The sequence below is a fragment of the Aulonocara sp. 'chitande type north' Nkhata Bay genome, linkage group LG10, assembly GCF_057382095.1.
Source record: "Aulonocara sp. 'chitande type north' Nkhata Bay isolate Kocher_YH1m ecotype deep benthic linkage group LG10, A_spYH_male_GT1.1, whole genome shotgun sequence".
Classification (NCBI taxonomy): Eukaryota; Metazoa; Chordata; class Actinopteri; order Cichliformes; family Cichlidae; genus Aulonocara; species Aulonocara sp. 'chitande type north' Nkhata Bay.
In genome coordinates, this window is record NC_141353.1 from 18,987,683 (window position 1) to 19,010,469 (window position 22,787).

The 22,787-nt window shown below is 41.4% G+C and overlaps 2 protein-coding genes and 1 long non-coding RNA gene across 3 annotated transcripts; 1 reads left to right on the forward strand and 2 right to left on the reverse strand.

The window, feature by feature from the left end:
• Positions 1 to 439: 439 nt before the first annotated feature.
• On the reverse strand, positions 440 to 4,308 carry LOC147320695 (uncharacterized). Its single transcript, XM_086307351.1, has 2 exons — positions 3,452 to 4,308; positions 440 to 866 (listed from the first exon to the last, which is right to left on the reverse strand). Exons 1-2 carry the CDS (start codon positions 4,306 to 4,308, stop codon positions 440 to 442), a joined length of 1,284 nt encoding a protein of 427 aa, XP_086163477.1.
• Positions 4,309 to 7,874: 3,566 nt separating this feature from the next.
• On the forward strand, positions 7,875 to 9,936 carry LOC147320696 (uncharacterized). Its single transcript, XR_015131284.1, has 3 exons — positions 7,875 to 9,073; positions 9,159 to 9,270; positions 9,351 to 9,936. It is a non-coding gene; the product is annotated as an uncharacterized LOC147320696 (long non-coding RNA).
• Positions 9,937 to 11,498: 1,562 nt separating this feature from the next.
• trim47 (tripartite motif containing 47) lies at positions 11,499 to 21,516 on the reverse strand. The gene is made up of 8 exons (XM_086308861.1): positions 21,274 to 21,516; positions 20,689 to 20,900; positions 17,384 to 17,429; positions 17,106 to 17,201; positions 14,937 to 15,161; positions 13,972 to 13,994; positions 13,772 to 13,893; positions 11,499 to 13,321 (listed from the first exon to the last, which is right to left on the reverse strand). The coding sequence occupies exons 1-8, from the start codon at positions 21,454 to 21,456 to the stop codon at positions 12,792 to 12,794; spliced, it is 1,437 nt and encodes a 478-aa protein (XP_086164987.1). The 5' UTR covers positions 21,457 to 21,516; the 3' UTR covers positions 11,499 to 12,791.
• Positions 21,517 to 22,787: the final 1,271 nt, after the last annotated feature.

Below are 22,787 nucleotides of genomic sequence, written 5' to 3' on the forward strand. Positions count from 1 at the left end.
ACCATAGGGCCGTCATTCTTTGCGGTACGCAGGCCATGTGCAAGCACATTGTGTGGGACAGATCCAGGCCATACCAATTTTGCTATGTGGGAGGAATTATGTAAAAATAGAAACATCATAAAAATGAAAATGAACATAAAGTAAAATGTACTGAAAAGAACATCAGTATGGCCATCATTATTTGCTTGGAAAGTCTAAAGTTCCATGGCTTTGAACAGCCAGAGAACGCAATGCCCAGCTTAGAATGACTAAAAGTAACTTCTTTTAACATTCTGTCATTCTGCTTCTATATCAAAAATCCACTAAAAATAGTCATTTGAAAAAAAATATTCGCCACTTTTCATCAGTTTGGGTTCCTCTGTTTATAGCAATTTTTAGAAAAGAACCCAATACCTTTGTCACTATACAGTTGTACAGTGAGATACAGAGCATCTCCTACTCATTGCAAACATGCTGGGAGGGTGGCTCTATCCGCCTTAGTGCAGCTGCTGTACCATACTGTGATGCAATAAGTTAGTAGGCTCTCAATGGGCGAGTGGTGGAAGGGTGAGCTGTAGTCCACAAAGAGCATTCTGGCGTAGCTCTGCCGCTGTTCTAGGTGACTCAGCACCGAGTGGAGGGTGATGGCATCTTCTGTGAATCTGTTTGCACGGTATGCAAACTGGTGGGTGTCGAATTCTGGGGGGAGGTAATCCTTGGTGTGCTGAAGGACTAGTCTCTCAAAGCATTTCATGATTACCGGTGTGAGGGCCACAGGGCAATAATAGTTCAGGCTGGTGATGGGAGACTTCTTTGGTACTGGGATGATTGTGGCTGATTTTAGACAGGATGGGATGGCTGCTTCATCCAGTGAGAGGTTGAAGATTCTGGTGGAGATGAGGGTGAGCTGGTGGGCACATGGTCTTAGCACTTTACCACGTATTCCGTCTGGACGCCTTCCTGGGGTTCACTGCTAGGAACACTCATCTGACATCGTGCTCCGTTACAGTGAATGGAGCGGTGCAGGAACCAGGTGAGGATGAGGATGGGAGCAGGGCTGAGGCAGATGAATGCTGCTGTTGTGGTGTTTCAAAGCGGGCAAAGAAGCTGTTTATGTCCTCTGCTAGCTGCACACTCAGGTTTTCTGTTTTCACAGTTCTGCCTCTGTGGTTTATGATGTCTATTATTCCATGCCATGTGTTGTTGCTGGACAGGTGGGACCCCTTTTCAGGTCAGCTCGAGCAGACCTGTACAGAGCTCTGTCAACAGACCTACAGGGAGTGCAGAATTATTAGGCAAGTTGTATTTTTGAGGAATAATTTTATTATTGAACAACAACCATGTTCTCAATGAACCCAAAAAACTCATTAATATCAAAGCTGAATGTTTTTGGAAGTAGTTTTTAGTTTGTTTTTAGTTTTAGTTATTTTAGGGGGATATCTGTGTGTGCAGGTGACTATTACTGTGCATAATTATTAGGCAACTTAACAAAAAACAAATATATACCCATTTCAATTATTTATTTTTACCAGTGAAACCAATATAACATCTCCACATTCACAAATATACATATCAGAATCAGAATCAGAATCGTGTTTATTGGCCAAGTATATGTGCAGACACATACAGGGAATTTGGTTCTGGTAGATGGTGGCTCTCAAGCACAGCAATGTAAATCTCACACACACACACACACACACACACACACACACACACACACACACACACACACACAAGTGTCTATATATACACATTACACATACATACACAAAGCTATGTAAACCAACTATAAATAACGAATCTAAACTTATATACATAAAATACAGAAATGAATGAGGTGGAATGAATACTACAAAATGTACATAAGGTGCAGTTGCAGTCTGGCAGTGGGAGCAGTGTGACAGGTCAACTGTTAAGAAGGGAGATGGCGAGGGGAAAGAAACTGTTCCTGTGTCGGGTGGTCCTGGTCTGCAGGCTTCTGTACCGTCTGCCAGAGGGCAGCAGATCAAAAAGTCTGTGTGCAGGGTGTGAGGGGTCTGCGATGATTTTCCCTGCCCGTTTCCTGGTTCTTGAGAGGTACAGATCCTGGATGGAGGGCAGGGGGGCGCTGATGATCCTTTCTGCTGCCCGTACAGTCCGCTGCAGTCTGCTCCTGTCCTGTTTAGTGGCTGCTCCATACCAGACTGTGATGGAGGAGCACAGGACAGACTCAATGACCGCAGTGTAGAACTGGATCAGCAGCTCCTGTGGAAGACTGTACTTCCCCAGTTGTCTCAGGAAGTACATCCTCTGCTGGGTCTTTTTGAGGATGGAGTTGATGTTGGTCTCCCACTTCAGGTCCTGGGAGATGGTTGTACCCAGGAACTTGAAGATCTTCACAGTCGACACAGGGCTGTCTGATATGGTGAGGGGGAGCAGAGTTGAGGGATGTCTCCTGAAGTCCACTGTCATCTCTACAGTCTTAAGAGTGTTCAGCTCCAGATTGTGCTGACTGCACCAGAGTACCAGCCGCTCAACTTCCTGCCGGTATGCAGACTCATCACCATCTTGAATGAGGCCAATGACAGTGGTGTCATCTGCAAACTTTAGGAGTTTGACAGCAGAGTTATTGGAGGTGCAGTCGTTAGTGTAGAGGGAGAACAGTAGTGGTGAGAGGACACATCCTTGAGGGGCACCAATACTGAGGGACCGGGTTTCAGAGGTGATCTCCCCCAGCCTCACTTGTTGCTTTCTGTCTGTCAGGAAGCTGGTGATCCACTGACAGGTAGCTGGTGACACGCTGAGCTGGGAGAGTTTGGAGGAAAGAAGTTCAGGCACAATGGTGTTAAAAGCCGAACTAAAGTCCACAAACAGGACCCTGGCATAAGTTCCCGGGCGGTCAAGGTGTTGCAGGATGTAATGCAGCCCCATGTTCACTGCATCATCCACTGACCTGTTTGCCCGGTAGGCAAACTGCAGAGGGTCCAGCTGGTGGCCTGTAATGTCTTTCAGATGGGCTAACACCAGTCGTTCGAAGGATTTCATGACCACAGACGTCAAGGCGACAGGTCTGTAGTCATCCAGTCCTGTGATGGTGGGTTTCTTGGGAACAGGGATGATGGTGGAGCGTTTGAAGCAGGAGGGAACTTCACACAGCTCCAGGGATCTGTTGAAGATGCGAGTAAAGATGGGAGCCAGCTGTTCAGCACAGGTTTTGAGGCAGGAGGGTGAGACGCCATCTGGTCCGGGGGCTTTCCTGGGCTTCTGTTTCTGGAATAGTCGGCTCATATCCTGAGTGTGTATTCTTAGTTTCAGGGAGGAGGAAAGGGGGGTGAGAGGTGTGGTGGAGGTCGTTGAGTCTGGGATGGAGAGGGTGGTGGTGGTCGTTGAGTCTGGATTGGGGAGGGTGGGGGTGGTCGTTGAGTCTTGATTGGGGAGGGGCAGGGTGAAGGGGGGAGAGGTGGAAGGTGTGTTGGGGGTCAATGTCTGAAGCAATGTCCCTGGGAAGGGGAGGGTGGGGCATGGGAGTCTGTCCGTCTCAAACCTGCAATAGAAAGTGTTTAACTCGTTGGCCAGGTCTTTGTTTGCTTCAATAGTGGGTGGGGGGCGTCTGTAGCTGGTGATTTCCTGCAGGCCCCTCCACACTGATGCAGGGTCGTTGGCTGAGAGCCGTTCTTCCAGCTTCTGGGAGTAGATCCTTTTAGCTGCTTTGATCTCCTTGGTCAGTGTGTTCCTGGCTTGCTTGTACAGGACCCTGTCACCACTTCTGTAGGCGTCCTCCTTGGCCTTGCGAAGATGTTGGAGTTTAGGAGTGAACCATGGTTTATTGTTGTTGTATGTGCAAAAGGTCTTTGTTGGCACACACACGTCTTCACAGAAACTGATGTATGATGTCACAGTGTCCGTGAGCTCATCTAGGTTCTCAGATGCAGCTTCAAAAACAGTCCAATCAGTGCAGTCGAAACAGTCCTGCAGTTCCTGCTTTGCTGTGTTAGTCCACTTCTTCACAGTTTTGACTACAGGCTTGGCACGTTTGAGTTTTTGCCTATAAACTGGAATAAGATGGACCATGCAGTGATCAGAATGTCCCAAAGCTGCCCGGGGCACAGAGCGATAGGCATCTTTTAGAGTGGTGTAGCAGTGATCCAGTATGATGTTGTCCCTGGTGGGGCAGACTATATGCTGTCTGTATTTAGGGAGTTCGTGGTTTAGGTTTGCTCTGTTAAAATCCCCAAGAATAATTGTAAAGGAATCCGGGAATTTCCTCTCCAGGGTAGTAATCTGGTCAGCCAGCTCGCACAGTGCGTTGTTCGCGTTGGCCTGTGGAGGGATGTAAACTCCGACCAGCATGAAGGAAGAAAACTCCCGCGGTGAATAAAAAGGTTTACAGTTGATGAGAAAACTTTCCAAGTGTGGGCTGCAGTGTTTCTGTAACACTGTGACATCAGTACACCAACCTTCATTAATGTAGAAGCAGACTCCACCACCCTTTGTTTTCCCTGAGAGCTCTGTTTCGCGGTCCGCCCGGTGAAGTTGGAAGCCCGGCAGATTTAAGACAGCGTCTGGGACTCGCTCACTTAGCCAGGTTTCAGTGAAGCAGAGGGCAGCAGAGCGTGCAAAGTCCTTGTTAGTCCGGTTTAAGAGCAGTAATTCGTCGACTTTGTTTGGAAGAGAGCGGAGATTCGCGAGGGGAATGGAGGGGAGTGCCGTGCGGAATCCTCGCCGACATTCAAAAAAAAAAACAACAACAAATCAGTGACCAATATAGCCACCTTTCTTTGCAAGGACACTCAAAAGCCTGCCATCCATGGATTCTGTCAGTGTTTTGATCTGTTCACCATCAACATTGCGTGCAGCAGCAACCACAGCCTCCCAGACACTGTTCAGAGAGGTGTACTGTTTTCCCTCCTTGTAAATCTCACATTTGATGATGGACCACAGGTTCTCAATGGGGTTCAGATCAGGTGAACAAGGAGGCCATGTCATTAGTTTTTCTTCTTTTATACCCTTTCTTGCCAGCCACGCTGTGGAGTACTTGGACGCGTGTGATGGAGCATTGTCCTGCATGAAAATCATGTTTTTCTTGAAGGATGCAGACTTCTTCCTGTACCACTGCTTGAAGAAGGTGTCTTCCAGAAACTGGCAGTAGGACTGGGAGTTGAGCTTGACTCCATCCTCAACCCGAAAAGGCCCCACAAGCTCATCTTTAATGATACCAGCCCAAACCAGTACTCCACCTCCACCTTGCTGGCGTCTGAGTCAGACTGGAGCTATCTGCCCTTTACCAATCCAGCCACGGGCCCATCCATCTGGCCCATCAAGACTCACTCTCATTTCATCAGTCCATAAAACCTTAGAAAAACCAGTCTTGAGATATTTCTTGGCCCAGTCTTGACGTTTCAGCTTGTGTGTCTTGTTCAGTGGTGGTCGTCTTTCAGCCTTTCTTGCACTGAACATAAGTTCCCTGCAATTTCTGAAGAATATTACAGTAAATCTGGCTGAAACTTGGCCCAGACGTACAGCAGGTTTCCCGGAGGAGGGATGTGTTGAAAGTTGGACCTCAACTACTCAGGATGATTTTTAATGAATTTCTGAAATTTCCATAATTGTAGTGTATTGGCTGTATTGAATTGCATATAAATGTCCATTAATTTCTGAGTAATTTTACAGTGAATCTGGCTGAAACTTGGCACACAGGTACAGTAGGTGTCCCAGAGGGGGGATGTGTTGAAAGTTGGACATCAACTACTCAGGATGATTTTTAATGAATTTTTGAAAATTGACATAATTATAGTGTATTGGCTGTATTAGATTGAATACAAGTACCCTTTAATTTCTGAGGAATTCTACAGTAAATCTGGCTGAAACCTGGCACACAGGTACAGTAGGTGTCCCAGAGAAGGAATCTGTTGAAAGTTGGACATCAACTACTCAGGATGATTTTTAATGAATTTTTGAAAATTGACACAATTGTAGTGTATTGGCTGTATTAGATTGAATAAATGTTTCCATTAATTTCTGAGGAATTCTACAGTAAATCTGGATGAAACTTGGCACACAGGTACAGTAGGTGTCCCACAGGGGGGATGTGTTGAAAGTTGGACATCAACTACTCAGGATGATTTTTAATGAATTTTTGAAAATTGACATAATTATAGTGTATTGGCTGTATTGCATTGAATACAAGTACCCTTTAATTTCTGAGGAATTCTACAGTAAATCTGGCTGAAACCTGGCACACAGGTACAGTAGGTGTCCCAGAGAAGGAATCTGTTGAAAGTTGGACATCAACTACTCAGGATGATTTTTAATGAATTTTTGAAAAATGACATAATTCTATTGTACTGACTGTATTAGATTGAATAAATGTCTCCATTAATTTCTGAGGAATTCTACAGTAAATCTGGATGAAACTTGGCACACAGGTACAGTAGGTGTCCTAGAGGAGGGATGTGTTGAAAGTTGGACATCAACTACTCAGGATGATTTTTAAGGAATTTTTGAAAATTGACACAATTGTAGTGTATTGGCTGTATTAGATTGAATAAATGTTTCCATTAATTTCTGAGGAAATCTACAGTAAATCTGGATGAAACTTGGCACACAGGTACAGTAGGTGTCCTAGAGGAGGGATGTGTTGAAAGTTGGACATCAACTACTCAGGATGATTTTTAATGAATTTTTGAAAAATGACATAATTATAGTATATTGGCTGTATTGCATTGAATACAAGTACCCTTTAATTTCTGAGGAATTCTACAGTAAATCTGGCTGAAACCTGGCACACAGGTACAGTAGGTGTCCCAGAGAAGGAATCTGTTGAAAGTTGGACATCAACTACTCAGGATGATTTTTAATGAATTTTTGAAAATTGACACAATTGTAGTGTATTGGCTGTATTAGATTGAATAAATGTTTCCATTAATTTCTGAGGAAATCTACAGTAAATCTGGATGAAACTTGGCACACAGGTACAGTAGGTGTCCTAGAGGAGGGATGTGTTGAAAGTTGGACATCAACTACTCAGGATGATTTTTAAGGAATTTTTGAAAATTGACACAATTGTAGTGTATTGGCTGTATTAGATTGAATAAATGTTTCCATTAATTTCTGAGGAAATCTACAGTAAATCTGGATGAAACTTGGCACACAGGTACAGTAGGTGTCCTAGAGGAGGGATGTGTTGAAAGTTGGACATCAACTACTCAGGATGATTTTTAAGGAATTTTTGAAAATTGACACAATTGTAGTGTATTGGCTGTATTAGATTGAATAAATGTTTCCATTAATTTCTGAGGAAATCTACAGTAAATCTGGATGAAACTTGGCACACAGGTACAGTAGGTGTCCTAGAGGAGGGATGTGTTGAAAGTTGGACATCAACTACTCAGGATGATTTTTAATGAATTTTTGAAAAATGACATAATTATAGTATATTGGCTGTATTGCATTGAATACAAGTACCCTTTAATTTCTGAGGAATTCTACAGTAAATCTGGCTGAAACCTGGCACACAGGTACAGTAGGTGTCCCAGAGAAGGAATCTGTTGAAAGTTGGACATCAACTACTCAGGATGATTTTTAATGAATTTTTGAAAATTGACACAATTGTAGTGTATTGGCTGTATTAGATTGAATAAATGTTTCCATTAATTTCTGAGGAAATCTACAGTAAATCTGGATGAAACTTGGCACACAGGTACAGTAGGTGTCCTAGAGGAGGGATGTGTTGAAAGTTGGACATCAACTACTCAGGATGATTTTTAAGGAATTTTTGAAAATTGACACAATTGTAGTGTATTGGCTGTATTAGATTGAATAAATGTTTCCATTAATTTCTGAGGAAATCTACAGTAAATCTGGATGAAACTTGGCACACAGGTACAGTAGGTGTCCTAGAGGAGGGATGTGTTGAAAGTTGGACCTCAACTACTCAGGATGATTTTTAATGAATTTCTGACATTTCCATAATTGTATTGACTGTATCGGGCTGCTACATTGTAATTTGTGCGCGCGCGGGTATAGTCTTTCAATCGGCACATAAAGCGAAAAGGCGCTACCGTAAAGACTGGTGTAAAAGCGCAAGGAAATTTATGCGGCGGATAGGAGGCGGCTGGCTTGACCGCGGCTCACAAATGACGGCTCACTTTACCGCGGTTCATTTCCAAACAAGTTCAAGTGTGTATCATTCTGTAATGAAAGATACGCAACAGGAAAACATTCAAGACAAGTTTTCAGAAAACAAAGCCTACCACATTTGGACACCTGGGCCCTATTTCAGGAAGCCGGTTTAGTGGAAAAACTGAGTAAGTATACCCTGAGTTAACGAAAACTCTGGGTTTTCAGTTTCACAAAGCGAGTTCAGATGAAGCCTCAGTGAGTCACTATGACGACACACGCCGTGAAGCTAACCTGCCCCCTAGCAGGTTTACTACAACTAACCCTGACTGTCTCCGCCCCTTTGTCGGAAACCTGACAGTAGGAAGTGTCAGACATGGCGTGCCACTTCCTTGAAGAGCCAGTAGATCGTGAAGCCCAAATTCTCCGCAGAGCTCTCCGCCGGGAGAGAGTGATCAGAGCGCGTTTGGACATTTTATCATTTCCTGATGATTTTCTGTGCGAACGTTACCGTTTCACAGCACAATCTATAAGTTATTTGGATAACATCCTCAGGCCATATATTACGCATGTGACACATCGCGGACATTCTCTCAGTTCTGTACATATTATTTGTATTGCACTTCGTTTTTTGCAAACGGGAGCTTTCTGCATAATATTGGTGACGCTGAGCACGTTTCCAAGGCTACCGTCTGTCGGGCAGTCAGGAATGTTACAGTTGCACTGAAACGTCTCCTGTACTCGTTTGTGGTTTTCCCCGGTCATAGACCCACAAGATTTATCAAAGAGGGATGCCACAAAATTGCAGGTAGCAGGATGACCAAAACTTAATTCATGATGTGGTGATACTTGAACTACTACTTAAATTTTACATTTATTTCCAGGGTTCCCAGGCGTGATTGGCTGTATAGATGGCACTCACATTCCAATCATTGCTCCTTCAGTAAATGGAGGAGACTATGTGAACAGGAAGTCTTTCCACAGCATTAATGTACAGGTACATAGTTCCCTGTAGCATTTCAAACTAACAAATTATTTCATTATAGTAATGGATGCTAATTTGTGTTCTCTGCACTGTGAAGATCATATGTGATGCTGCCAACATTATCACAAATGTGGAAGCCAAGTGGCCAGGCTCTGTCCATGACTCACAAATATTCCGTGAATGTACACTGAGCACAAAATTTGGACATGGTGAGTTGAGAATACTTTAAAATATATAAAGACCAATTGCTTCAGGGACATTTGAACTGAAGTGTATCCTTCTGTCTTAGGAGAGTTCACTGGCTACTTGCTTGGTGATAGGGGGTATCCATGTTTACCCTATTTGCTTACCCCTTACCCTGACCCACAGCAGCGATATAATCTGGCTAATTGCAGGACAAGAGCCAGAATTGAAATGACTATCGGAATGCTTAAGGCCCGGTTCCAGTGCCTGCAAAGACTCAGGGTCACCCCAGAAAGGGCATGTGACATTATTGTGGCATGTGTGATTCTTCACAACATTGCCACAATTAGAGGAGAACACTGTCCTTCTGAACCAAACATCAGCAGTGATCCAAACCATGAACATCCTGACCCTCCCACGGACATACAAGATGGAAGCGCAGTCAGAGACACCATATGTCACAATCATTTCTTTTGACCCATCACCTCAACATGTTGAAAGAAGAATAAACAGATTTTTTGTTCAACTGGCTTTATTGGTCGCCTGTATTTCCTGTACACAAAGTATTAAAAGATGTAAACCTCATAAAGTGTCTCTGTTGCTTCCTCCTCTGTAACAGCTGTCAATGTTTCTCCATTATTTTCCTGTAGTAAAGAAATAAACAACATTGCTGTTCTACTGTAAACTCATATAATCTGTGGAGTATTACAACTGCATGTTGGTCTGGCTCAACAGGAGGCTGCACCAGATGCAGTACACCATCACCATCAACTGATAGAATATGAGGTTTATACAGGTCACTTATAACTTACAAGGGACCAAATGGCAATTAACAAACATACCAATCAGCTTACACGTCATTGTCATTATGCTCTCAAGGACAACCAAGACTGAGGGAAGGCAAAATCAGTAGGAAAATAACTTCACTACAAAATAATCCATTATGGTAAAGAGTTTATCAAATGAATGAGTAGCACTGCAAAGGTGACTGTGAAGAAAGGATGTATGCACATCATGTATTATTTTGAATTTACCCCCTATGTAGGCACTTGTGTCTTGCGGGGTTATTGACTCAGAGGATGTCCCCGCAGAGATGCCTTCGGCCACAGGGCGCCCACTGTTTTGGCTGAGGGCCAACTGCTCAGCCTCTGTGAGTGGTGGTGGTGGAGGACCCCCACCTGTTTTTCGGGCCTCCGCTTTTTTTCTGTTGGCTATAACGGGGTCACATTTGAGCATACAGAGTAAGCAAATATGTACTTGTAATGTGCTCAGATAATTTCAATAAGTGCTTACAGACAGAAAATTAATGTAGCCTCTAACTGCAATTGATTTACATGGGACAAACAGACCAAGCACTATGGCTCATAATACAATTACACCTTACCTGTTTGGACTATATTTTTATATTTCATTTTTACTTGCTGCCAGGAACGTTTGGGGCCTGTTGGGTTGCACCTGCGCTCACATCACATCACAACATAAAGTGTATAAAATAACAAATAAAATAACATATGATAAAATAACGTGTTAAATGGGTGGAAATCCCTAGATCAATGTTTAAATTAACACTCACGCATTGACGCTGTCGGCTATGTTTTGCCATGCATGCTCCCTTTCTTTTGCAGCTGAGGCTGTGTTACTTTTTTTCCGCAAAATTTGCATGTTATCGGCATATGCTGCCATCAGAATTTCGGCCTCAAGCGCTGTAAAATACATTGACCGCCTTCTTTCCCTCCGTCTCCATGGTGACTCGCTTACTCTGTGCTCCGCTTATCAGGGCTTTATGTATGCTCGTCCGCGCGCTTCACTTGGGGTTAAAGCAACTCCGCGTTGATTGAACTACTTGTTATCAGCCTTTCTGAAACCGAATATTCCGAGTTGGACAGTTCGGGGTTACTCAACCCTGAGTATCGTTTTTCACTCTAAGTTTTCTAAACCGGCCTCCTGAAATAGGGCCCTGGAACTAAAATATAACCCAAATATCCCAAAGTACTCTAGAGTTCAACGTAAGGCCATCTCTGTCTGACAGCTAAAGCATGGCAAAAACTGAGGCATGTAACAAGACAACGATCCCAAGTGCAGCAGGAAATACTAAATTGCAGAGACTTGTCGTGTTTTTGATCTTTAGTAACCTTATAGCAAAGATAAAGTTCAGTTTAAAGGAAATTGTGGAAGAAGTTGCAATACTATTCTAATTTTACTGCATTGTCTAAATACAAAGTGTTTTAAATGGATGACAGACTTACAAGTCAAATACACTTTGCATCTTTTAATCCTAATGTGAGAAACACCAATCACATTAATAGAACCCCCCCCCCCAAGGGGGAAAAAAAAAATAAAAAAAAATAAAAAATCCAACAATACATTTCAGCAATAAAAAGTATGTATTGAATAAGATACACCATCTGAGACAACATTTACCAGCAAATACTCAAAGTTAAAGAGTAGAGTTTCAGTCCCAACATGTGATGGCAGACCTCCGTTTTAAATGAGGCCGTTTAAGATTACAAAAAAAACAAAACAAAACAAAAAACAAAACAAAACAAAAAACAAAACAAAACAAAAAAAAAAACCCAGAGACAAAAAAAAAAAAAAAAAACTACCAAAAAACACATTTAAAAAAGTTAAATGGGGACAAAAAGACTTAAAATACAATGGTGATGATTTGAAAACAAAATTCTGTTTATGAGGAGAAAAAAAAAAAAAAAAAAAAAAAAAAAAATGGGCAACAACTAATGCTTGCTGAGCTGCAGTTAGAATACTGCGGTAGTTTTTCCTTCTATCCAGATCAATACCAACACTGGCTGAAACTGATTTGCTTTCAACACTGCGGGGGGGGGGGGGGGGGGAAAATGCAGCATCAAAAATAAGCTGCAAGAAAGATGCAACTCCGCAATATACAGAGGGAAAAGTCCAAAAATGCCAAGCGTGCAACTTTAAGTTTTTATCATCTTATATAAAATTAAGTGTTTAAAAGGTTTGTGATAAAATGATTTGTACTGATGGATGTTGCCACTTCCATTCATTCCTGGAAGTCTAATTGTAAAATCAGTACAATATGGACAAAATTGAGTGTTCAGTCTCATATTGATGAGGGAATGTAGCATGATAACAACAGACAGTCAAACTATACCAGACAATGCTTCACCACTGACCCTTCTAAGAGTGAGCTTTTATAGTAGTAGAAGTATGGCATAGTTGTTGCTAACGGGATAACAGCACTGAATATGCTCTGAACAACAAGAGCATCCGAGGCATCTGCAACCCAGCAGACACAGTGATGAATAGCAAAGCACTTCTCCAAACCCCCAGCCAAAGGAGGTGGTATGAGCCTACAGTGTGTGTCCAAGTTGAAAACTACCAAATTTGTGTACACCTGGTACTTTTTATTCAATGTAAAATGTACTTTCTAAAAACCAGTAAGACAACTCAAAAGCATACATGACTTCAAGGGTCAACATCAGCCTATCACTCCAGCCTGATCTATGAGATAAAGCCTTGCCAACAGGCAGAAATGAACACGCAGGCGTTAAACTTGTTTAAACTCTCAGTAATAGTGGCATATTTGCAGTCTGCTGCCTGGGTCATTTTTCCCTGGGCTGAAGAAAGGGTAGACAGGCTCCTCAAAGCAGGTGTCAAACATGTACAGCCTCTTCATTGTTACAGCATCATAGAAGCTAAGACGCCCGTTGTCATAGTCCAGGTACACACCCACGCGAGGAGAATTCCAGTAGTCGGCAACTGGAATGCGTCCGTCCTCCCCATTGGCGTACAGCCGGTCCTGCAGGCACAGGCTCCAGTATCCTGCGGAGGGTGTGAGGCTGACGAAGCCCTTCCTGTTGCTGCACTCTGTGGTCACTCCCAGGTACCACACACCTTTGTCCCTCACATCCACCTCCCAGTAGTGCTGGCCACTAGCATACTGGGCTGTGGAGAGGACGCCACAGAACCGATTGAAGCGGGCAGGCAGGTCTGGCTCCTGGCTGCGGACACGGCCCTCCTCCACTTTGGTGTCAAAGTCCGAGATAAGCAGGTTCGGGTGAGCGGTGTCTGGGTCCAAGGTGAGGTTCTGGGGCACTATGGAGACGCCATGACAGATTAAATCACATTAGTCTTAAGCTGACCTGATACTACATTTTTAAAAGAGCAGACTTGGTAGACAAACTGCCTGCTGAAATTGATATTTTTTTATATTGTCATTTGTGCTTAGAAATATAATCATTTGTATGCTGATAAAAATCATATCCTTATTAGGACTGATAAAAGTCTGTGTGCAGAAAAAAAAGGTAGATTAGTTGACTATCAAAAAGAATCATTAATTGCAGCCCTATTAGACAGTAACCCGTTTCAAAAAGAAAGCATGCAGAAAAGTTAACCTGCATTACTGCAGTTTCTTTAGAGACTTTAATATATTCACCATCCAGCAAGCTTTAGGCTGAAAATGCCCAACCTCATGCCTAAAAATCTGTCTTACAGTTCAAATATAGCATCTCTTAAGCACTAACAGTACATGATTCTTCAACTTACTGGTGTGCAGCACGTGCATCATCTTTTTCCACATGATGAGCTGAAAGGGCCCTGAGAAGTCTGTAAATTCTGTCGGACAGTTAACCGGCTCCAAAGAGGTGAAAGGCTTGCACTGTACAACTCTGCAGAAGAAACATGGAAATTAACATGCTGGGTTTTTGTAAAGCATTTTTGTAATAAATGAACAAAAAGCTACTTACTCATTAAATGTCTCAGCAAGGCTCTGTTGCAGGGGGGGGGGGGGGGGAAGAAAAGAAAGAATATACTTAATTTGTGGTTTAATGTATAATTCAAACCCTAACAAACAAGTTTCATAACATTTCTGTTGCTTTGAGCAGCCCCATGTGCCCATATGCCATTTTAAGGACGCTTTGATCCTTAATCCTTAGTGCACAGTGGTAAACTGTCATCAGGGTGTCTGCAGTTTATCACAAATTAATATTTAAAGTCCTTTTATAAGAATATGAAATCAGACCAGTTTCATGACCGTTTGGCTTTGCATGATGAATGGCCACGCAGTATGCTCACATCCACAGCAACTCTGCTTTTAATGGTAATTTGGAGAAGCTTGTCAAAATAAAGAATGTTGGATGATGGCGGCTATTTGCTGGTGGGGTTTTACTTCACGTTTGACTTCCCATGTGATATTTAAATACAACAATTTGGGCTCCTGAGTATCTACAGTAAACAGTATTTAAGGCTACTCTGGTTGACTAGGGGCGTGTTCCTAGGTCTAATTTTATAACTACAACTCTGTGCACCAAATTTTCCCATCGCATTGTTAACCTAAAGACAATGGCTGTGCTTTTATTTCAGCTTTAAAATGTATGATTATCACCCAGTTATAAACAAGCATTTTCACTTTTGCGTACAGTTTAAAAAAAATTAAAATAAAAGGGGGCACATGTTTGTCATAGGCAGCATGATTGCATTAACACAAAAAGGTAAAGGCAATAGTGCAGCTTTTAACAGAAGAAGCCTGATAAAAAGGAATGTTACAGGCCTGCCAAAGCTGTATTTAAGACAGTCTCATTCTTAAGAATACTGCTTTATCCTTTTTGAAGCAAAAGGGTTTGGGATGGGGAACTCAGCAATAACGTTATCCAACTCTTATGTCATAGCCATGGTCTGACAATTTACAAGTTAAACTTTGAAGTCAACTGACCTCAAAGTTAGTTTTTCCATTGATCTGGCTGTGGATAGCCGCTATAGCTTTGTCCACAGCTGCTGCTTCCATTTCCACAGTCTTCAAGTTATCATCTATAACAGCCATGGTGGCCACTTCCTCAGCGTCCAGGCTCTCAAGCAGCGAGTCCCTCTCGTCCAGCAAAAACTGGACCAAGGCACCGACGTCTGCTTCAATCTTTTCCTTGAGTCTCTGCTTTTTCAACTAGAGCAAAAGAAAAGTATAAGATAAATGTGTCGCATTCAGTGTTGGGTAAGTTACTTTAAGTAATTACTTAATATTGTATTTAAAATACTTAATTACTGTGTCGGGAAAGTTACTTAATTACTCAATAAGTAATTAAACTAAATACTTCTGTGAAGATTATGAGTAAAACATGTTATTTTATGACCATAGTCAATGTAGTTGAATTATGTTAACAGTTGTAGGACATGTATTATCCTTTAGTTTAGATGGTGTGCTGTGTATGTAGTCTAGTTCTCATTATACTCTTGAGTTAACAGAACATATTCACATATTAGTTTATTAGATAAATTTGCATCACTCTGTATCCTTGATCTGCTGTGAATGTCTCACACTGTTCTTGACATGTTTTATTGCTGAATCATGAAGAGAAAGGAGACTCTGAGTCTAGGGCAGAAGAGATAAACCACATTCTATACCCCCACCTTTGCAGGAAGACAGGGAGGCAAGGTCAGGAGCCAGTCTCGCTAAGAAGTAGAAAAACATGTGAAGATGTAGCTTTTATGACTAGGTGGGGGCTGTCAGAAGCTATAAAAGTCTGTGAAAAATCGCCACCATTTTGAGAGACATGTGCCTAACCCTCTGGCCGCATCTCTCCCATCCGGACGTCTTAATGCTCTGTGTGTTGAATTGTATGGAAATAAATGATTGTTGATTGAGCATTTATACACCGAGTATTGTCCTTCCTTCAGCCCAAAGATTAAAAGAACTGGGAGATTACAACACTTCTTAAAAACCCTATAAACCTTGAGTGGACAAACAATAGAAATTAAACTCTTTAAATAATAACTTTATTTTATTTATTTATTTATTTAATTTTTTTAAAGACTGAGACTACAGTACGCAGCGGTAGCATCTCTTCCACAATGTAGCCTGCAATCATTTTTTAAGCTCACCTTCAGATGCTTTCTGTGCTGCTGAAGTAAAATCTAATTTTGCCTGCTTAGCAGGAGTTGCCGCGGTGTTATCCATGGATGATGAACAAGGATCAGTCAGAAGTGTTCGTCTCTGCTCTCGTGTCAGGCGCTTCAGTAGATCACTCCTGGTATTAACAGCGGCTGATTTTTTTTTTTTTTTCCCTTTCCCTCCCCAGGACATAGCTTACACCTTACTGTAATGTTCTTGTCTGCTTGTTTCAGACGAGTGAAGAGACAGGAATATGTCCATTTCATAAAACAGCCACTCGCTTCAGCCTAGTCCGACATCTTCCGCTTTAGAATACGACTACGCAGCAAACTGGCACGAAATGACGTGCACCTGGACTACAGCGATGTTAAAGCGGCAGTGTTTACTTCTACGTTTAGAAGATAAATTATTGAAATTAAATGATATTCAGCGAGTTTTAATTTTACAATGTAATGCAAGTACATTGTAAGTAACTAATTAAAATACCTAAAAATGAACAGTAATCAGTTACTCTACTTTTTCAGTGGTAAAGTAATTTAATTACAGTAACGCATTATACCCAATGCTGGTCACATTGCAGTTCTAGTGATGCCTACCACAAACAACGACACTGTTGGTTTAAAGTATAAATGACACACGATCTGTGGTTTAAGTCAACTTTTAAATGTGACCATGCATTTCCAAATAATATGGCAGAGTCATTTGTGCAAACAAGCACGTCAGCCTGAGCAAAGCGTTATAAACAGAACTGAGAATCTGCTAGAGTCATCCTGACAAGGCTCTTACCCCCCAACAAAAAACAAAAAAACCCCAAAATAATATTGACTGACCAGAACTATAATGTTAACATAACTTCAAGACGAATGCTCAAGAAATGCATGTTCAGCAGTCCACTAAAATTTCACCGTGCACAACTGAATGTTTGCATGCAATATGCAAAAAATGGCCACTTGAACACCAAGTTCACAAACAGAGCAAGTAAGAACGGTCATTCCATACCCTCAGTTCACTTTTAGTGAGCTCATCAGCCGTAACAACTTTTACACATTGAGACTTCTGCCAGTTGAGCTCCATTAGCCTCAGTTTCAGTTCCATCTGTAACAAATGTACAGGAAGACATGTAGTCAGGAAAGCAGGGCAACAGTGCAAATATTAGAGATGCAGTAAATAAGAGTCTAGGTTACCAATACATAATAGGAGACTACTTAAAAATAAAAAAAATATTATAATAATAATAATAATAATAATAATAATAAGAAGAAGAACACTACTGCTACCTTCATGTCAGTCACAACTTCTGGCACTGGTGCCACATCATGGTGTCTGAAACGAAACACTCAGCATGTTACAGAACAATTTGTTTTAATCAAAAATAAATAAACATTGGACTCACTGTGTCATCTAGAACTTCCTTTCAGACAGATGTTTAGATTGTGTTTCTTACAAATCCCAATGGATTAACTTTCCACAATATAATTATCCAACAGAGCAAATGTTATTTTACACAATTCCTCATCTGAGGATAAAAAAGGAACAAATAAACACAAATCATATGATTGTTTTGCACAGTGTGTCGTTTATAAAGAGTTTCTTGTTGTTTGAATTAACTGGGAAACTGCTATGACAGAAAAATAGCAGTTTTAGAACCTCTCATAGTGAATTAGAATGGTTGAAAGTTTTCAGCGAGTCCTTTTTTAGTTATATGAATAATGTTTAAAAAGTGACTCGTAAATACCTAAGACAGGAACTAGCCACAATCAGTTTTAGGTTTCAGTCATCTTTCACTTTAATCAATGAACATTATTCGTGTCACATCAGGTCTCCGACAGATTACAAAAGTGAAGGCTATGACATCAATATGGAGACAAATTTGCCTCAAGAGGGTTGTAAAAGTGTATGATATGATCCACAAGCATAAACTAAGCTTTACAAATGTGTGCAATGTTGTGTGTAACTTATGGACTCATGAGCATGTGCTTCAATAAATAAAATATAAATACTGATCAGTTATACACAGTCAAGTTGAGCTCACAAATCCAATAAGTTTTCGAAAGGTAAAATTTTCTGTGTACAAATTATTCATCCTGAGGGAAATTGAGGGAAATTGGTGTAGGGTCTGGTGTAATTGAGTGTAGGTCTGTGTCAGTGCACATTTGTGTTCAGCCGAGAGAGAGTGTCCCTTCACCCAGTTAGGCAAAAGTCAACAGTCTTTAGTCGATGCGGGTGGCCTTGGGGTGGGGGAGAGAGTCAGTCTTGTTATCCAAGGAGAATTTTGTTATTCAGCTTTTGCCTTGAGCATCCAGCTGGCGCCAGGAGGGCCGCATGAGATGAAGATGGTAGTTGTTTTGTTTAGTGCGAACAAACTGCTTCCAATTTTGAGACCATCCTCTGCATTAAGTATATGCTCCATATTATGAATACAGATATAGTCGAGGTAAAGTGGAATAAATCCTTTGTTAATCTGAGCATTCTCTAATGAAATCAGGCCAACATTGATATTAGCGTAATTAATTATCCTTAACATTTCAGAATGTGGCAGGCTACTCTGTAGGGTCTGTAATTGTAAATCTGTATTTTCTTGTAAAAGGGATTACCAGCTGTTCTGTTTATTTAGAAAAACAAAACAAAACAAAAAACCCATATGCATGCAATGGAAGGCCAGATGTCCCAGTTTTACACTGGGATTTGAACATAGCTTATATTTGTGGATCTTGTGGAGCAGGGAAATTATTTTACTGCTATTGGTAAATAATCATCATTACTATTGCATTAATAATATAATTTACAGCATTGATATTGTATTCAGAGGTTTAAACAGTGTGTGTGTCTTTCAGAAAGACTAAGTTGCAGGAGTTGACAGGAAGTTGTAGAGAGTTTGCAGAAGTGAAAGCAGAGTAAGTTATTTTGAGGAGCAGGTTAGACGAGGCTATTTGAATTATTAGGTTATTCAAATTGTCTGTTATACTTTTATATTCTTTTAGTAGAAGTTCCACCCACACACACCCCCACCCACACAGAGAGAGAGAATCATTTATAGGTGGAAGTTTAAACAAAAACCATAGTACACATTTGTAAAGCTTATCATGTGGATCATATCATGTGCATTTGGTCAGCTAAAGGCGTGTCCACATAAGCACCAATGCACTCATCCTCGAGTTGTTTATAATAACTTTATTTATAAAACTCTTTTAAACAAAGTTCTGAACAGTTATTTGAAGATAAAGATACTTTTTAAGTTGCTTTTTTGCAGACACTTTGTAGTTGACTAGTAGACTTTCCAGGCTCTGGTTGCCTAGGTACCACCACATGCTCATTGACAAGTTAGCTTATTTTGGATAATCAGCATTTCCTCTACTTAAATGTAGTTAAAGAAATTTGTTTCGCCTACAGTAGGACCTGAATTGAGCAACCAAACCCAGAAATGCAGGAGAAAATGATTAACAGTTGTGGCAGAGGGAAGTTTTCCCTATAGAGCTCTAAAAGATGGGAAGTCTTTTAGAACCATAACCAACATGCCCCAGTGCATATTTAAATAAAATGTTTAAAGCACTTTTGCATTGGCTTCACTTTTCAGAGGTACATCCTCTATATAATCTATGTGTGAGCCCCACCCACTTTGTCTGCCCTTGCTATAAGTCGCTTAATGCAGTGGTCCCCAACCCCCGGGCCTCGGACCAGTACCGGTCCGTGAGTCGTTTGGTACCGGGCCGCGAGAGTTGAGGCTCAGGTGTGAAATGTATAGTTTTCAGGGTTTTTAATCTGTTTTCAGCGTTATTTTGTTATCCTGTGTCTTTTCACGTGTGTTATGAATAAATTCTCTTTTTCTGTACCGGTACTAGTTTTATTTTGTTGTATTTATCCACGACACCTTAAAGGCCAGTCCATGAAAATATTGTCGGGCATAAACTGGTCCGTGGCACAAAAAAGGTTGGGGACCGCTGGCTTAATGTCTTGCTGAGGTCATTGCACACTGTGTGGCTGCCCCTCCTCAATACTGGTCTCAAACTAAAGTTAATTCACAGATGGACACTCGTACACTAGGCATTCACAATGATGCTTCCAAATTTCGTTGCCTTGTACCTGTGATGTGTGCAATGACCATAAAGTTGAATTCTATTCCAAATGAGTCTTGGGTACATTAGTGCCAAAAACCTCATTCTACAACCCTCCTGGGATCTTACTATGAAATGCAGATATACTGCAGTGCTTCCCAAGCTTGGTGTGGGGTCATAAGCAGCTGCCAGTCATGCTATGGGTCCCAATTTCCAATGATACTGGTTACATTAGTAAATGCTTGAAAGTTATTTAGGCGATACAGGATTGAAAAAACAAAAACAACAAAAACCCCACAAAGCCACAAACTAAAAGTAAAAATGTGAAATTATTCTGCTAATATTAAGGTAATACCATTAAGCATGGCAGACAAAACATAAGATGAAAATGGTGCTTTTTACATCGCCCCCTTATTATTCCTAAAAATCTGGTTCATACTGTCCAGTGTACTAATATCTGTCATTAATAAAATCTTTTCAGGGCACAGAGCTGTGGTGTGATATTTGTAAAGTCAATCATAAAACCCAACCTGTGTGATCTAGATTCCCTGCAGACAACACAGATAGGCCTCTTATCGGTCTGGCAGTAGAGTTTCAGCTCTTCACCATGATGCTCACACTTTTCACCAAATTTCACAGGCTTGGAGGGGGCAGGACAAGCACCCAGGCACTCCAGATCGTCCAGTTTGGCCACCAAGTTCTGCACCAGATAGTTTTTAGTGAAAGTCCTCTTGTTGAACACCTGACGGAATAAAGAAAGAAGCTAAGGACGACTAACCAAGCACAAGGTTGCGTACATCATATCATTTTTGGAGCTAAGCTTTTAACCTGCCAGCTCATGTGTTGACAGGTTGACTATCGTTAGCTAAGGGAAGGAGGAAAAAAAAACCCCAACAACAACAACCAGCTATCCTAGCAACTGCAAAATGCACTGCGTAGGTATCCGTTATTTTAAAAGCAGTAGCCAAACACGCGGTGTTATTTCTCGTAGATATTTATAAAAGAAAAAAAAAAAGACATTGGAAGAAACACTGGCACCGCCGTGTTATTGTATTTACCTTCAGACGAGGTTCAAAAAAGAAAAACAAAAAGGCGTATATAATGTATTAACTTACCGTTCGGCACTGAGGACACTGATACCCATAGTCTCCGCCATTTTCATCCCAGTGCATACAGATGCAAAAGCGGCAGAAATTATGGCCGCATTTCAGAATAACGGGGTCCTTGAAGAAGTCCAAACAAATAGCACATGTCAGTTCCTTCCTCAGGTCATCTCCAGATGCACCAGCAGTCGCCATGTTTACAAACCAACCAGCAGCGGAGAACTGCCACTGCAGGAAGTGAAGGAAGAGGATGGAGGGAGGGAAGTGGGCACATTTGTGCAGTGTCGCTTTCGCTCTCAGCCAATCAGTTTTCACTCTCTCTCTATTCAATTGTATTTCAATTATATACCCTTTATTGGCACAGCAGTCAAATGAACCATAGTCTTCAATCTAAGAAATCACAAATTGCACTTTTATTTTACTGCTTCCCAGAGGAGCATTTAAAACATTTTCCCCTACAGACATTGTGGAGCCTAACTCATTTCACTGACAGTCATAATTGTGCCATTTTTTCCCTTCTTAATCGTTCCTACTTTGCCTAGGAAGGTGAATTAACAATGTGTGTGCTTACAGGTCAGCTGCTAACTGAGCTACTTTAACTTATTACTCACCAGTCCAAATAAGCTCTTAAGTCTGTGATAGCAAATGGAAAATTACTAGTACAGTGGGGGAAATAGTCCCTAATTTTTGTGGTAGTTTCACTTTAATGGTGAGACAGAATATCAACTAGAAATCTAGAACCAAAACACATTATATAAAAATTGATTTTCATGCCACTGAGTGAAATAAGTATTTGATCCCCAACAACCCAGCCAGAATACTGGCTCCCACCAATTGGTTGTGTGCCCACGTGGCACATAGATTACAGTTAATCAATTAATCAGTCAATTAAATAGAGATAGTACTGATCTCAACTCATTATGTGTATAAATCACCCCTATTCACAGCATAAATATCTTCCAACCTCTCCCCCCATCATGGGTAAGACCAAAGGACTTCGGGACCAGACTGTAGAGCAGCAAAAGACTGGGATAGACCAGAAGACCATCATCAAGAAGCTTGGTGAGATGGTGACTGTTGGTGTGATTCTTTGTAAATGAAAAAAGTATAAAATGGCTATCAGCCGCCCTCAGTCTGGCGATCCAATGCAAGCCCTTGCCTCATGGGGTGAGGATGATTATGAGAAATGTGACGAATCAGCCCAAACTACAAGCGAGCAGCTTAATGATCTCAAGGCAGTTGGAACCACAGCCACCAAGAATACCACTGGTAACATGTTTTCCTGTATAACATGAATAACTGGATTGAAATGTTGAAGCGTCCGCAGGGTCCCCCATTTAAGAAGGCGCATGTACAGGCCCAACTCAAGTTTGTCAGTGAACACCTAAACGATTCAGAGAATTGTTGTGGGAAAGTACTATGGTCAGATTAAACCAAAATCGAGCTCTACTCGATCAGCTTGCAATCAACTTGACACATCATGTTTGATGGAAGAGAACTGCTGAGTGTGACTCAAAGAACACCAT

What these genes read in the sequence shown, in the direction of transcription:
- LOC147320695 (XM_086307351.1), bottom strand. Translation starts at nt 4,308, where the DNA reads ATGCTGGTCGGAGTTTACATCCCTCCACAGGCCAACGCGAACAACGCA. An exon ending in CTCCCCTTCCCAGGGACATT is followed by an intron (nt 867 to 3,451) that starts GCTTCAGACATT and finishes CATCTCCACCAG; the next exon opens with AATCTTCAACCTCTCACTGG.
- trim47 (XM_086308861.1), bottom strand. Translation starts at nt 21,456, where the DNA reads ATGGCGACTGCTGGTGCATCTGGAGATGACCTGAGGAAGGAACTGACA. An exon ending in AAGTTGTGACTGACATGAAG is followed by an intron (nt 17,202 to 17,383) that starts GTAGCAGTAGTG and finishes CATTTGTTACAG; the next exon opens with ATGGAACTGAAACTGAGGCT. An exon ending in CTTGCTGAGACATTTAATGA is followed by an intron (nt 13,894 to 13,971) that starts GTAAGTAGCTTT and finishes TTTCTTCTGCAG; the next exon opens with AGTTGTACAGTGCAAGCCTT.